The sequence below is a fragment of the Homalodisca vitripennis genome, chromosome 1 (assembly GCF_021130785.1).
Source record: "Homalodisca vitripennis isolate AUS2020 chromosome 1, UT_GWSS_2.1, whole genome shotgun sequence".
Taxonomy (NCBI): domain Eukaryota; kingdom Metazoa; phylum Arthropoda; class Insecta; order Hemiptera; family Cicadellidae; genus Homalodisca; species Homalodisca vitripennis.
This window is the reverse complement of record NC_060207.1, coordinates 204,493,679-204,508,674: the sequence shown is the minus strand read 5'-3', so window position 1 is coordinate 204,508,674 and position 14,996 is coordinate 204,493,679. Positions and strand designations below refer to the sequence as shown.

The 14,996-nt window shown below is 34.1% G+C and overlaps 1 protein-coding gene across 1 annotated transcript in view; it reads left to right on the top strand.

Annotated features, from left to right (window-relative positions):
* LOC124353031 overlaps positions 1–14,996 on the top strand; it is a 122,332-nt gene that overhangs the window by 103,728 nt on the left and 3,608 nt on the right. The window contains exons 3-4 of the mRNA XM_046802825.1: positions 3,250–3,348; positions 14,755–14,953. Coding sequence (XP_046658781.1) covers positions 3,250–3,348; positions 14,755–14,953 — 298 coding nt within the window. The remainder of the gene's footprint in view (positions 1–3,249; positions 3,349–14,754; positions 14,954–14,996) is intronic.

The following is a 14,996-nucleotide window of genomic DNA, read 5'->3' as shown; positions in this document are numbered from 1 at the left end:
ATATGTGAGTTCCAGAGTTCTAAAAATATTCACTTTCTGAGGCAAGAACATTTATCGAGCATTATGATAAGTATCAAGTTCTTGGTGCTCTCATTGTACTTTTGAGACAATGCTACTAGTCCTAATGACTCCTTATCTCAATATTCCATCACCTTCTTGCCATAGTCCAACTAGCATGGGACTGTACAACAGCCAAGTGACCCATAAAACGTCATGAATGCGACCATCATGACTTCCGTGAAAACTTTGAACCACGAGCGAGCAGATGGCTCAGATACATGGTAACAAAATACCAACCGATACAACATCTGGCTCACTAACAACCTAATAACTAGGTCCTTACAATGGCCATCACTGGATCTGCCGTAATTAGCATACAATGAGACACCTTTCGAAGCTTGTGAAACGGCCGTTAGAGCAGCTCCCGCGTGAGGGCCATAGTTTTAGCACCAGCCGATCCACCTGTTGCAACCGCAGGTGTGTAGTGTTGCTCCCTGATAGTCAATTAATGGCAGCTGTTCCCTGCCAATTAGCCCCGCTTGTACACCGTCCGTGGGTAAATATTGGCAAGGACGTTGTGGCAAGGTTTATTATAACACGGTTGCACTGTTCTGCTTCCAGCAATCGTCAAGGATTTGAAGTTCTGTAACAAACCCATGACGTAGCTGTGTAAGAAAGTCCGTTTGTGGTCAAACGTTGAAATTCTATATGTACGTCCTTTACCTTGGAAAGGATAATTCTGTTTTTAGCACACTCCTCGTCAGGAGACCTCCAACGAGATAACCTAAAAAATGTAATTTAAAGATATTCAAAATTGTACCATTTTGAAAGTCTTCAAGTATTAAAAAAACTATTCAAAAACAATGAAATCTGGATGATCCGGATAACAATGGTTATAACATATGGAGTTTTCATGTACCCAAAAATGGTACCCTAATGCTGGAACAGTTCATGGAAAATCCTTAAAACAATTAATATCGAAATGTTGCATCAATTGAAAGATTTTAGAATTGTGGCTAAATATTAAATGTGGACAATTTTCCAACAATGGAAGCAATTAAAAATGTATATGCTATCTTATCGCATGAACTTGACTGCGGAATTCCGACTGCACGGAAAATAATAAAGTAGGCTCTCAGCCTCTTTCGTAAAGAATGACGTTACCCACCGTAATTAATATTATTGTATTCCCAAACAGAAAATTGCTCACAGGAAGATTCAACAAAAACAAACCTACTGTAACCCTGCGACGACCTTCAACGCCCTGCAAGATGCTGTAATGATAAGCCATATGTGAATGCTTCGTTAACATTTTCAATAAATTACTAGTGGGAGAATTGGAATTTGCTACGCTCCCAAGAAGAATAATTATGGATCGCACTCGCTGGCAGAGCGAGTAGAAATAAGGCAGGGAGCAAAGGTCGAGGACGATCAGATCGCAAGGACATAGATGGCATACCAGGCTATCCTATGTGTTGTGACGTAGTTGTCACGCCTGTGTTGTTGTTGCAGGAAAGACAACTGAGTCTTTCCTTTGTTTACAGTTTGTTATTGACGACGGATGGTTTGAAATAATAGTATGATTTTGGGCATTTGCCATCGTTATATGTGACAAAATATAAAGACTGCGTTTCATGGATTGAAATCTACCCACTTCCTTATGTGTAAAAAGGAGCTTAATACATGCACTTAAGAACTAAAAAGTGCAATAATGGACTTTCCCTGTTTATATCTGAGTTAATACTGGAGAAAATGAAGAGCATAAAGGATACGTCACACGCGCACCAGCGAAAGTGGAACAATGAGTCAAAGTTTCCTCAAATTATCTTTGCCAAAATATATTATTGAAGTATTTTCCTCTGAATTACGTTTCTAGTCTTATTACTATTTAAAATCTGAGTTTTTCTGTAAGCTTTTCCTCTGAAACAATATCAAAGGTTTGAACATTGTATGAGATCATAAGAAATTATTTTTGACATAAAGTTGCCTCGAGACCTAAGTAAACACCAAGCTTTTATTCCGCTCTCCACCTACCCACAAAGAAAACACTCTTGTTACAAGTTATATACAAGTGTGCACTCTCCTTTAGTTACTATAGTTTTCTTTGACAAATTGTTTACTTTTACACAGATTATTTTGTAAAACATTTAGTTGTTTTTATTTTAACTGTGGTAACATCGTTAAATTTTTAAGGACACAGTACTAATGCATTGTTTCTATTTTTTTTTTTTTTTAGGACTGCCACTTTCTTGTTTTTGTTCTCGTTGTCCCTGTGGGCAACAGGTCTGTGCGGATGTTCTCAAAGACAGAGTCGGTAAATTTCAGGCCCGGAAGTACTGATAAATCATGCTTCATATAGACAGAATTTTGCCGCTTCTACCTTTAAAAAAAAACTTAAAATACGACGTGACGTACTGTACACCGAACGTCTCTTTCCTATGATGGCTAGAATGAGTGTGAATGACCTGAGCAAACATATATAAATTGAATGTTTGTCTATATGTCCTTTATAGACTCAGAAACTATTTCACCGATCATTATGAAAATTTGTATGTATTTTACCATGTAGAAGGTTTATATGCTATGCCCATTGCTGTAACTCACTACCAGGCGGCGCGCGGCGCTGCAAAATATAGAAGTTACCGAAGCGCCTGCACATTATAAACTGCAATTACGAGACAGTTAGGTATATTAAATAGCCAAACACTACTTACTTGAAGGCGCTAAGTTTTTATGTATATTTGTATTTAAGATAAATGTCTATTTAAACTTAAAGCTTGAGTGTTAGACCACTTTATAATAAAGTACATTTACGTGTACAATAGCTATAAACATACACTTTTGACAGATTACTTGATCGTGGCAACAAGGTAAACTCTACATTGGCGTTGGATATGTATTAAACACTTGAACCAGAAGTGCTCATACACGGGCAAAGCTTACAAAAAGCGTGCGAAGCCGCGAGAAACAGCTAGTTAGTATATAAAGTTGAGTAATCCATTGACTATTATTTGATAGCCCTGTAACTAGGAAAACGAATGAACGTAAGATTTAATGAGGATTCCGAACCATTTAATCATTGACAGATCATATCAGCTAATTCCACCAAGGCTTTCACTAAATCCTATACAGTGGTTTAATTTAGATTTTATTATTGATTGTCATTGTGAGTAGTATTAACCCAGAGAGTAATATTATTATGTTGCGTTACCCAGGGATTACAAATTAATTGTTTATTGTTGATTGCAGGGTCAAAGAGTGAGGTCGTCCCCCGACATCCCAGCTACTCAGTTCACGTGTGCAGGACGCCCCCCTGGCTACTATGCAGACTTGGAAACCGGTTGTCAGGTAGGTGTCCTTCCTGTTCTTCTGTTCTTGGGATGGCTGACCTATTTATAGAGAAGATACAGTCTTGGGGACAAACAGGTCACGATGGTACTGACGGGGTCAAGAAAACATGTCTTATATACTAACGTAAACTTTGGTAATATGGAACATCCTCGTATAACAATGTTTTTATGTTACAACTTTTTCGATTTTGTTTCATTTTGGGAAATAAAAAATATAAACAAAATAATCATTAAGTTAATATTTTGTAATGATATATCCCCATATTCTCACTTATTTCACGTTACAAATTCGCAAAAATAGTATTTTCAAAAATAATATGCTTATTTTCCTGTCTAAAATATCCAAATTTAGCGTAAAAATTTTATTTGTGTAATTATATTTAAGAATAATTGTTTCTAAAATGATCTAGTATTAATTTGTGTTTCTTCTTTTAAATGTGAATTTGATATAATGTTATGCATGAAAATAATAAAAACATATAAACAATTTGTGGTGCACAGTACTTTTACACGATTTTTGGTGATCCATAAAACAATACCATAGTTTTTGGATCAGAAATCTAAACTCTTTTATAGTTTCTCGAAAAGAAGGCTTTGTTTTTTTTTAAGAAGATCTTTACGAGTTTTTCCAGATGTAGCCATAGTTCTTTGTTTAAAATGTATTAATGGCGATAAATGATTTCTATAAGGATATCAAACATTTCCCATTTATATATCTTTCCCTCAGCCTCTCACCTTGTCTAATGCGTACAGCAGGTATTGTGTAGAACGCCTGCATTGTGCTGTCGTATGGTTAATGCTTCTTTTAACAGCTCTGAACTCATAAGTATAATAACCTAGAATTTGTTTACTTACATCTTGTTCTATTCTTAAATTTTACTTTGGTGAGTTTATCGCCATATAGCGCTTTTGTATATCTTTTGGCACCTGAATTGGGGGTATACTAGAAACCTCGAAACATAGTGCTTTATTTGTGTAACATATAACTACAGCAGATATCAGAAATCCTGTTATTCTGACCATAATGTAGTATCTAGGTTACATAAATAACATACAATCGAAGAAATTCCAAATGTAAACCTTGAAAGACAGTTCTGTAGTGCTTTTCTGATTTAGCATTATATGATAACAGTAGGGATCTTATCAATTTTGAAATTTTGAAATATGTCGTAGAAAGAACAGACAAAGAATAAACGTCTATCCACAATGAGCCTCTCTCAGTATAAGACATTCCTCTCAGTTAATATTCTGTTAACAATAACACCGTTACAATAATTGGCGGAGCGTTAGTAAAGTCTATCACTCTAGAGACTGGCATAATGTCCTTTCTCCCTAACTATATCTTCGCACGATATCTCGAAAACGAACTGTGCTACAATCTTGAAATATTACACAAAGCTTAATTTCCGTAGAATACATTGCTATTGTTACATTGCTCTTGTGAGTAACCATGATGGCAACAAGAAAACTGCAGAATGCATAAATTTGCAAACTAAGTACAATCAAACTACATTTTAACATGTGGCATAGTAGTAGTATGTGGTAAGTAAAAGTAGCCTAAGTACTCGCGTGTTACTATTTGGTGTTGAATAATTGATGGACGCCATCTTGAAAACTTATTTAAATAAGTTATACACAATTTACCCTAAAAGTATCTTCAAAAATAAATGTAAATGGTTATTTTAAGTTTAAAATAGACGAATAAATTGTATCTACAAGCTTTATTAGATTTTCTTTTAAAATAACTTAGATATAACTTTTTGCGTAACGTATCTCAAATTTAATTTGCATTCTACTTTAATTGCATTGTAGGTTATGAAACGTTAACACAATAGGTTATACAGTTTTCTGACATACATTTATAATATCCGAATAATTATATCAATATAAATACGTTGACTATATTATTAAATATACAGTGCTCAGGAAACAATTAGTCGATTAAATTGATCGTAAATAATAACTTGCATGTGTTTTTACTATTAAAGCACATTTAATACTTCCTTTAATTTGTTTGTTTGTTTTCAAGTACATATATTTATCTACCTCTTTGTATTTTAAAATCTAACAACCTAAATTCTATCTCGGCTACATCACCATTGAAAACATAGAAAGGGAGAGTACTGTCCAATACAAGTTGCAATTTAAAACAAAACAAAATCTCTGCGTTGAGATTTTATTATATATATATATTGCTGTAAGATCGCTATAAAGTACTGTATATATAGATAACATTTTATACATAAGTAATAAAAAAACCTTTTTTGTCTATTCCGCGGGGATTTATGCGCATTTGAAGCATGATTCAGGAGCATGTTTTCATCGGAAGTATGGTTAGATATTAATTCTGTCAGTATATATGAAAAATGATTTTTAGAGCAAATTATTATCTGAAAAAGTACATATTTTTACTTATAGAACAATTGATTTTCGTAAGAAACGTTTTATTTAAAACCATGAAATTTTCTTGCATTATATTTCGTTTAAAATGTAATTCTATTAACTTATAATCAATAAAAATACATGTCACTTATTCTATAGGTCATGTACGTTGTGTACAAAATTCTGTATCTGTACTTTTTATAGCAGTTTTTATTTTCGGACTTGATTGCAAAATTGCCTACATTTCTTACTAAGATTTTATCGGGAGTGATAAAGTTATTTTTCCATTTTGACAGTCTACTGAATAGTTATTATTAAAAGCCGATTGTTCAGCATGCAAACAATTGTCTAGATCAGATTGTTATTTTCTAAAACTTAATCTCAAAATTTATATATATATATATATATATATATATATATATATTATATATATATATATATATATTGTATATTTATATTTCTTGTGTGCGTGTGTATGTCACTGAATTCCTCCTAAACGGCTAGACCGATTTTAATAAAGTTTGTTGTGTGTCTTCAAGTGGATTCGAAAATGGTTTAGATTTTCAATTCAGTCCAATTTAAATTTTTATTTAATCAATATTTTATTTCTAAATTGTTGTTGATTTTGGAATTTTCGACTTCGATTCGGCAGACTTCGCTACGTCACGTAATACAAAGTGAACTGATACTTAACAGCTGTTAATACTTTCAGCTGGAGTTCATCAAAGAGGCAGAAACATTTTTTACATTTAAAAATTTAGAAACTTGTTACTGTAAAGTGCTTGATCATTAGTGTTATGCAGACTGCATAGACAAAGTTATTACCTAATTTTAAATTTAGATTGCATGAATCATCAATAAACTATCTAATGCAATGAAAATATGATTAAAAGCTGTTATAAAAATCACTTCATTGTACAAAGCCGTGAATGTTTGCACATAAGGTTATCGATTTGGTTAGATCGAAGGTAAATGAAAAAGCCGAAAGAAGACGCTTTTTGATCGAATTTGGTTTTCGTTGATAAATTGTCTTGATCATAGCACAAGGCAAACTCCACAATAATACTGGAAATATCTTAAACAAAAAATTAATTTTAACAGACTGAATTTGATTCTTTATAATCAAATTAGTTCATCGAGATTCATCCATATAAATTAATTGAACTGAATTAACTTATCAACACCCAGCAAAAACCGCGAAAGATAGAGGCAGGAAATATGGTACACACCTTCATAATTCGCCCAAAAGGAACGGCTCACGAAGGAACGGCTATCAGTTATCTCAGGAGTGTTTATAATGTGACAGAAAAAGAATACGTGAATATAGTGTAATTTTTTTTCAACAGTAAATTGCATGCGAAGCGGTGGGCAACTGCTAGTGTATAGATAAAAATGTAGGTTTTGTTTCTAAAACCTTGTTGAAATGGTATAGAACTAATGGTGTGAAGTACTTTATTAATTACGTAAAACATCTATTACGTAACGTAATAGAAGGTATCTCAAAAAGCGCTTCGTGAAAATTAAACTGTTCCTATCAGCTAACTGGTACCGTACTGTAGTAGTTACGAGTGTTTTTGTTCCGATTATGTGCAGTTGCCGGTTTATTGGCGGGAATTAAACGAAGAGTGTTACCAGATCAGATATCTGGCTATTTGAAAGGATAACGCAACAATTGGTGATGCATGGTGCAATGGTAGGTAGCGTAATTATCGGTCAAGCCCCACTCCAGAGGCATGATAGTTCAAAGGTGATCCCGCCGCATCTGTCATCTCTATAACGCGCTGTCGATCATTTCACTTCTGTGCTCGCTGCAAAACTGATCCGTATTCAATCTGCACTGATTGGGATCTGAATTGAAATTGCAGTCGGTTGCAATTGTGGCTACAGTGAAGCACTGGGCTCTCTTGTCATTTGATGAGTGAGCTTTAGTTCTCGTTTGTACAGTCCTCTGTTGTTCCAGATAGGCAGGAAGATAGTAACGTGACTAGAGTACCAAATCGATGTTGCTGAAATATTGCTGATTCAAAGATTGCAGGTATGAACAGGGAATCATAAATACGCTCTGCGGTATTTTGAGTTCCGACCGAAAAGAATCAACAATGTTTCAGCTGGAATAGAAACGAGATGAGTAAATTATGGCAAGGGGGGATCAACGTACTTTACACATGGGAGAGAAACTACGCCACGAAAACAGTACATGAATTTATCTCGCTGAATGAAGGTTTGCTACCAGTTCCAATAGGAAAGGAGACGGACTGTCAGTATACAAGATAGGCTTCACAATATACAGACGTAGTTCAGCTGATAACCAGGAGAGTCGGATGATGTATTCAAACTTGTGATATCAACAATGTCCATAAGTGACCTATGACGGAGAGAAACAGAACACAACACAGTGCGGGACGTAGCTCATCTGATAACCAGGGAGTCGGTTCATGTACTCAAACCTATGATATTAACACTATCCATAAGTGACCTAAGACGGAGAGAAACAGAACACAACACAGTGCGGGACGTAAGCTCATCTGATAACCAGGGAGTCGGTTCATGTACTCAAACCTATGATATTAACACTATCCATAAGTGACCTAAGACGGAGAGAAACAGAACACAACACAGTGCGGGACGTAAGCTCATCTGATAACCAGGGAGTCGGTTCATGTACTCAAACCTATGATATTAACACTATCCATAAGTGACCTAAGACGGAGAGAAACAGAACACAACACAGTGCGGGGACGTAAGCTCATCTAATAACCAGGGAGTCGGTTCATGTACTCAAACCTATGATATTAACACTATCCATAAGTGACCTAAGACGGAGAGAAACAGAACACAACACAGTGCGGGACGTAAGCTCATCTGATAACCAGGGAGTCGGTTCATGTACTCAAACCTATGGTATTAACACTATCCATAAGTGACCTAAGACGGAGAGAAACAGAACACAACACAGTGCGGGACGTAGCTCATCTGATAACCAGGGAGTCGGTTCATGTACTCAACTCAAACCTATGATATTAACGCTGTCCATGAGTGACCTATGACGGAGAGAAACATAACACAACACAGTTTGTCACCAGGCTTGACACAATACTCATGGCCACAGGAACGGTAGGACGATGATAGAAAGATATATAAAAAAAAAAAGTAAAGAATGTCTTATTTTACCAGGCGAAGTTAGGGCTAAGAAGCCCTCTCTAACACTTAACCTGGGGACCAACGGCTTAAAGGTGACTTCCGAACCACCACCAATGGCCGGGCAGGCGGGCCGCTTGCAAGGACAGGATCGCTCAGCGGTCACCTGTCCAAGCAGCAGCCACGCTCGGCGTTGCTTGATCTGGTTATCTTGCGATAAGCGCCGTACCCAACCCTGATATATAAGAACCCTGAGGAAACCAAATGAGAGAATAGTGTTTTAATGAATATAGGCCCACATTGTAAACGTATAAACCTTAAAACATAAACTAAAACCTTATATTAATACCTATATACAGTGTGTCCACAAAGTCATATCTCACATTTAATTGATTACAGCTACTCTATTATTGGTCTCAGATCTATGAAACGGATATAAATTAAAACAGTTGTTTATAAAGTTTTATTTTAATCAGCTGAATACCCACTGTTCTCATCTATGGCTAACGATTTTACGAAAAACAGCCATAATGGCAACTTCGTCATTTTTATTTACCTATGGCGTTTGTTTAAAAAGGGGCAGATACATTTATATTTATTATATATTCGATGAAGATGACAGTTTTAATTCCTCAACGTTGATGTCTCCTGATTCTAAATCAATAACGCAGTCTGCCACTTATTCAAATTCATAAATTAATGCATTAATGTTTGAACTTTGGTACAAGAGATGTTGTACCAAGAAGATGGCAGAGCTCTTTCATAAAAGACTGTAATTGTTAATAATTTCAAAAAAGGTCATTTGTAAGAAACAGACGGGTATTTCACAATCTCGAAGCCTAAGGATTCTCGTTCGGGCATTTTTTTACCGTTAATTGGAAGTATTCCAAACTAATGCGATCAACTAATTCAGGGTAGAGATTTAGACCATTAAAAAAGTGTCGTGATTCAACTTCACGTAGTAATAATCTACACTCGAAGTGTTTGCACAAATTTGGCAACATAGGAACTTAACACAAGACTCTGACGAAGACTAACAACTATTTTTTCTAAAAACCATACCTTTTCAAAATATAATTAACATTTAATAGAAAATACGGTTATTTATAGTATTTTCTCATTATTACGAATATCAAAAATAATTTTTTTCGAACAAAAATGGTCCTGAAAATATTAAAAGTAACAAGTAATATGATTAATTTTATGTTAGCAAAAATAATAATTAAAATTTTTACATTCTTTTTCTTTCAACATATTTATTGTAGGCCTAATTCAAACAAGGTTAGATATGCTATTTTAATAAACATTCAAAATTGTCTGAAGGGGGTAAAAATTTGCAACCTTGAATTCTCTTCTTAAGGACGTGTACCTGCCAAAACACGATAAGACAGAAGAGCGCTCGCCTTCGTTTTACAGTGTTCCAAATACCAATCCCCCTCTAACCGACAGGTGTGCCAACTGTCAATTTGTCAAGTCTTGTCAATGCGTGAATAATAATTTTGACGTTAATTGCGATTCTACTGGCTAATTTCTTGTTTTAATTGTTAGAAAAGTGAAGTTTTTATCAAATTACACACATAAAAGCACAGATTTAATCTGCTCCGTTCACCATGAAATAAAAAGAATATTAATATTCTTTCTGGATAATATTACTTTTTATGTATTAAGTCCGTAATAAATTTAAAAACAAAAAATCAAACATCCATGTAATAGAAGCAATATAATTCAGTACAATCAAAAGGAAGTAGTTTAAATATAATTTTATGGATTGGAAATACGTTATTATTAACTAGAAATATAATCAGTCCAATAAAGGGTTTATAGATATTTGTATTTCCGATAAAGAGAAAATCAGCTCAAAGAGAAAATCAGTTCAAAGAGAAAATCAAACAAAATTAACCAAGTCCTTAATTTATCAATGGCTTTTACATCGGATTCATCCAAAGAGCTCTGCACCAATCATGAGAAGTTCATGCTTAGTTCCCTGAATCAACAAGTTCATTAGCGTCACCAACTTTCGGTGCAATTTTCTTTCTGTCGCTTTTCCTACAGCCAAGTCAGAACTAATAAACTCATAACTTTTTTACATCAGAACGCAATGTGCTTTTTAATCAAAGGCAATACCAAAACATTTGATTTTATCTGCTAAATAATGTTTGAACAACTGTTATTGATCACGTATGTGCGTTACCATGTGTGTGTGTGTGTGTGTGTGTGTGTGTGTGTGTGTGTGTGTGTGTGTGTGTGTGTGTGTGTGTGTGTTTTGAACATTCGGATTTTTTCCACTCAATTTGTACGTTCTACGGGTCTTTTTCATTAATTCAACACCGGTTTTTCGCTTTCCGGATTGTTTTATCTCGTAAAAAGAACGAGCAGACACAGACAGTTATGCTTCGGTCAAACGAAAAACATCCCTTGAGACAATTCCGATCAGTAAAATATGAAATTCCAAAAGGCTGATCACTAATGCTTATTTTTATTTCACATGCCCTAATATATTATTGCCCTAACATTTCTTTGCGGTTTCGCCCGCAACTCCCCTGGAACGCATTGCATACAACATTCCATGTATTTCATTGAATAGTTCCAACGATTTCAGTAACATTGGAACAATTTTAGACCAATGAGAAGAACCCCAAAAGTCGAAATTCTTTTGGATTTAAAAACGGTTGCAATGTCCCTCGATGATTTATATGTCCTTTAAAAATTTCAAATTTAGTGTCTGGTGCATTGCTTTGTAATTTTAATTACCCGCGGCTTCGCACACAATATCGCAGGCTTTGCACATGAGCAATTCTAGTTCGAGTGAATTATAATTCTAACGCCAATGTTGAGTTTTCTTTGTTGCTACGATCAAGAAAATCTGTCAAAAAGTGTACATTTATGGATATTGAAAAGTACTACTATCTTGCTATATTTTGTTCCATAGTTCATTTTTTCTTGTTTCGCGATCAAGAAAAGAGGTATACAAAACAGTTATAAGAAACTTACTTCTTTCTAAATACAATAAAATGGGTTTTATAACAGTCTTTAAATTTATAGTAAAGGTTAGGTTGTATCTTTGTCTTTTACATCTGCGTTACAGTACTGACTAAGCACTGCGTACTTAATGTTTGCTAAAATTTGCAAAGTACATTTGTACTAAAACTTTGAATCTTCTTAACTGGATATTTTATTACTCAGTACTTAATAGCAATTGCAGAAAAGGATGAAATAATAAGTATTGTTACTATCTCTTATACACACTATGTACATGTAAACAAATCGAAAATGGTAGTTAAATTAATGAAAACCTACTATGGTTATGCTGTCATAGAACAATGTTTGCACAGAACAGTTGATTACATTTAACAGGCTCTTTCAATTAATATTTCGCAGACCAAGATGGGATTTTCACTTTTTTATACACCAGTGGACAATAGCCCATAGGGATTGTCGAAATAAAAATAAACCAGAGACCGTAAGAATGTCCATGTATTTTCATTACAATCGGTTGAATAGATTACTGATTTTGTTCAAATTTTAGAGTATATAAGTTGACAGCGGAAACGACCACAACGTTTACCTCATATTTAATACCTTTATAATTAAGAGGTTACAGATTCAATTCCCATTTAGACCAGGACATTTTGAAGATTTAAGTACTTTGTCAAAAACATTTCTCTGATTTGAACAGTACACAATAATTCTAAAAATGTTGAAAGTTTTATACTTGAATGCCTGCTATTTGGGTCTACACTATCGCATTCTACATTATCAGCTTCCAAAAAACATTCCTCTCACATTTTAACTGTACATCTTAGGATTAAATGGTTGGTGCCATACTGTAGCGTTTTAAAGCTACATTGATTTTTTTTTTAATTAAAACTTAAATTAAATGAAAATGTTGGGATCGAAATATTGGGATTTAATTTTAGATTAGATTGTGAAAAGTCAGGGTAAAAAAGAACATGTAATCCTTTAGCAAGTTAGTACTGGTAGTTTTAAATTGTTATTAAGGCAGGTTGACTGCCTTAAATTTATTAGAACTTGTCTTGTTATGACTATTGTTCTCCTTGTTTGATACAGCTGGACCAATGAGAGAACACCGCGGATGTCCTGCAAAGTTGATTGGAAAGGGAAGTATTTAAGCGCCCGCTCCGCTCATAATTTTTGCTCTTCTTTTGCTCATTTTCGTGAGTTAAGTTAATTACAGTGCGTCGTATAAATATTTCTTAAATATTTTTCCGCGAGGGATTTTGAACTTTGTTAATAACTTTAATTGAAAGTTGGAAATTTATAAAATTTATTAATATTTAACTGGAACTGTTTTATTGTGAATTATTAATTGGAAATTAATTGAACATTAATAATTGTTTGAGAGAGTTGTAATCTAAATTGCAGAAACTTAAGTTCAACTAGTGTAAAGAGAAGTTTAAATTTTTATTTTTTGAATTGTGAGTGAACTTAGAAGTGAACATTTTTATTTTAGTTATTCCCAGGTGGTATTAGATTTTTATTTTAAAACTTTATTATTTTATTTGAGAAGAGAGCTCTGCTTTTTAGTTATTTGATTAATATTTTTATTTCTTGTCAAAGGAACTTTTAAATTTACTAAACGGTTTGTTAATTCTTTGTGGAAAATAGAGTGATGAAAATTCTGAAACGTTGAACTTATTAATTTGCCAGTTTAAAATAAATCCATTATTTTTATTTAGAACTGTGATTTTTTATTTTATACAAACCAGATAATATTTAATAGTTCACTCTGTAATATTAATATCTACAATCCAAGTCGTTATACATACCTAATGTCCAAGTGTTTCTTTTCACACCCCGCCAAGACATTTTTAACACAATTAAATTTTTAAAATGTTTCGGTCTATGGAGAGACATCTCCAATCAACATTGTGTTAAACTGGAAGTGTCAATAATACAAATCCGTCTGTGTAGGTGAGTTGGAGGGGCGAAACTTGATCGTGATTGGCTGAAGCTTAACCAATCAACAACTAATATGGCTTCTCTAACAGAGGCCGCTAACTTTTTGACAATTTAACTTTATTATTATTTATTTAAATACATCTTTATTATATTTGGATAATATAATCACGGGATTTTTTTGAAGTACTTTTCTTTTGACGAATGCTGTAGCATGTTTGGTTATGTAACTGTATCCCGCTAAGACATCGGCCTGTATACCTGACCTTTTGTAAACATAATACGTTCACTAACTGTTGGATAACATTAGAAACTATCTACTTTATTCCCCAATGTAGCCTGCTTCAAAACTACGTGAAATTTCGTAGGAGCACACAGAGGAATCATGTCTTTCCCTAGTGCCAAACTGTTCTTCAATGTATAAATATCGTTTTTATGTGGTTTTTGTATCCTACATTTTTATTGGACCTTAAATTTAAGGAAGAGTTAAATTTTTTTAATTATTTATCCTTTTTGACATATTTATTTGGAATCCTCCATATGTAAAGCTACTAGACATTTAAAAAATATTACTATTTACTTTAGTCTATACCTATGTAAATGTTGTTTGTAAAACTATTTCACCTTAATTCACAATATTTTACTAATAGATTTATATACTTGATAATTTAACTAAAATAGTATTGAACCCCTCTGTCAATGCAGTAACAACAAATGACACAAAGAGCATCTCTAATTAATCTCGAACAGAAATGAAATCCTGCCCACCAGAATATTTTAGTAATATGCTTATATAGTACTTACTTAGGTACAAGATAAAATACACAGCTTTGAAGAGTCAAGCTCAAACTAAAATCAGTCAGGGTTTTAATAAACTATGGGAAGTACACATTCTACGTTAAAACAACCACAAACAAACGCGTTCTGCCATTAACTACATGTAATTCACTTTTATACAATGTTCTAGGTCTATCACATGTGCACGGAGGGAGGGAACCAGTTCAGCTACCGATGTCCAAACACTACCCTGTTCCAGCAGCGTATGCTGATCTGTGCCCACTGGTACCAGGTGAACTGTAGTCGCTCTGAACAGCATTATGGAGCCAACCTACTGATTGGCCAGCGAGACAAACCTTTCGTCAATGATGACTCAGTATTATCCAAAGGTGAGAAAAACTTAAACAGATATGATGTACCGAGGTGCTTACG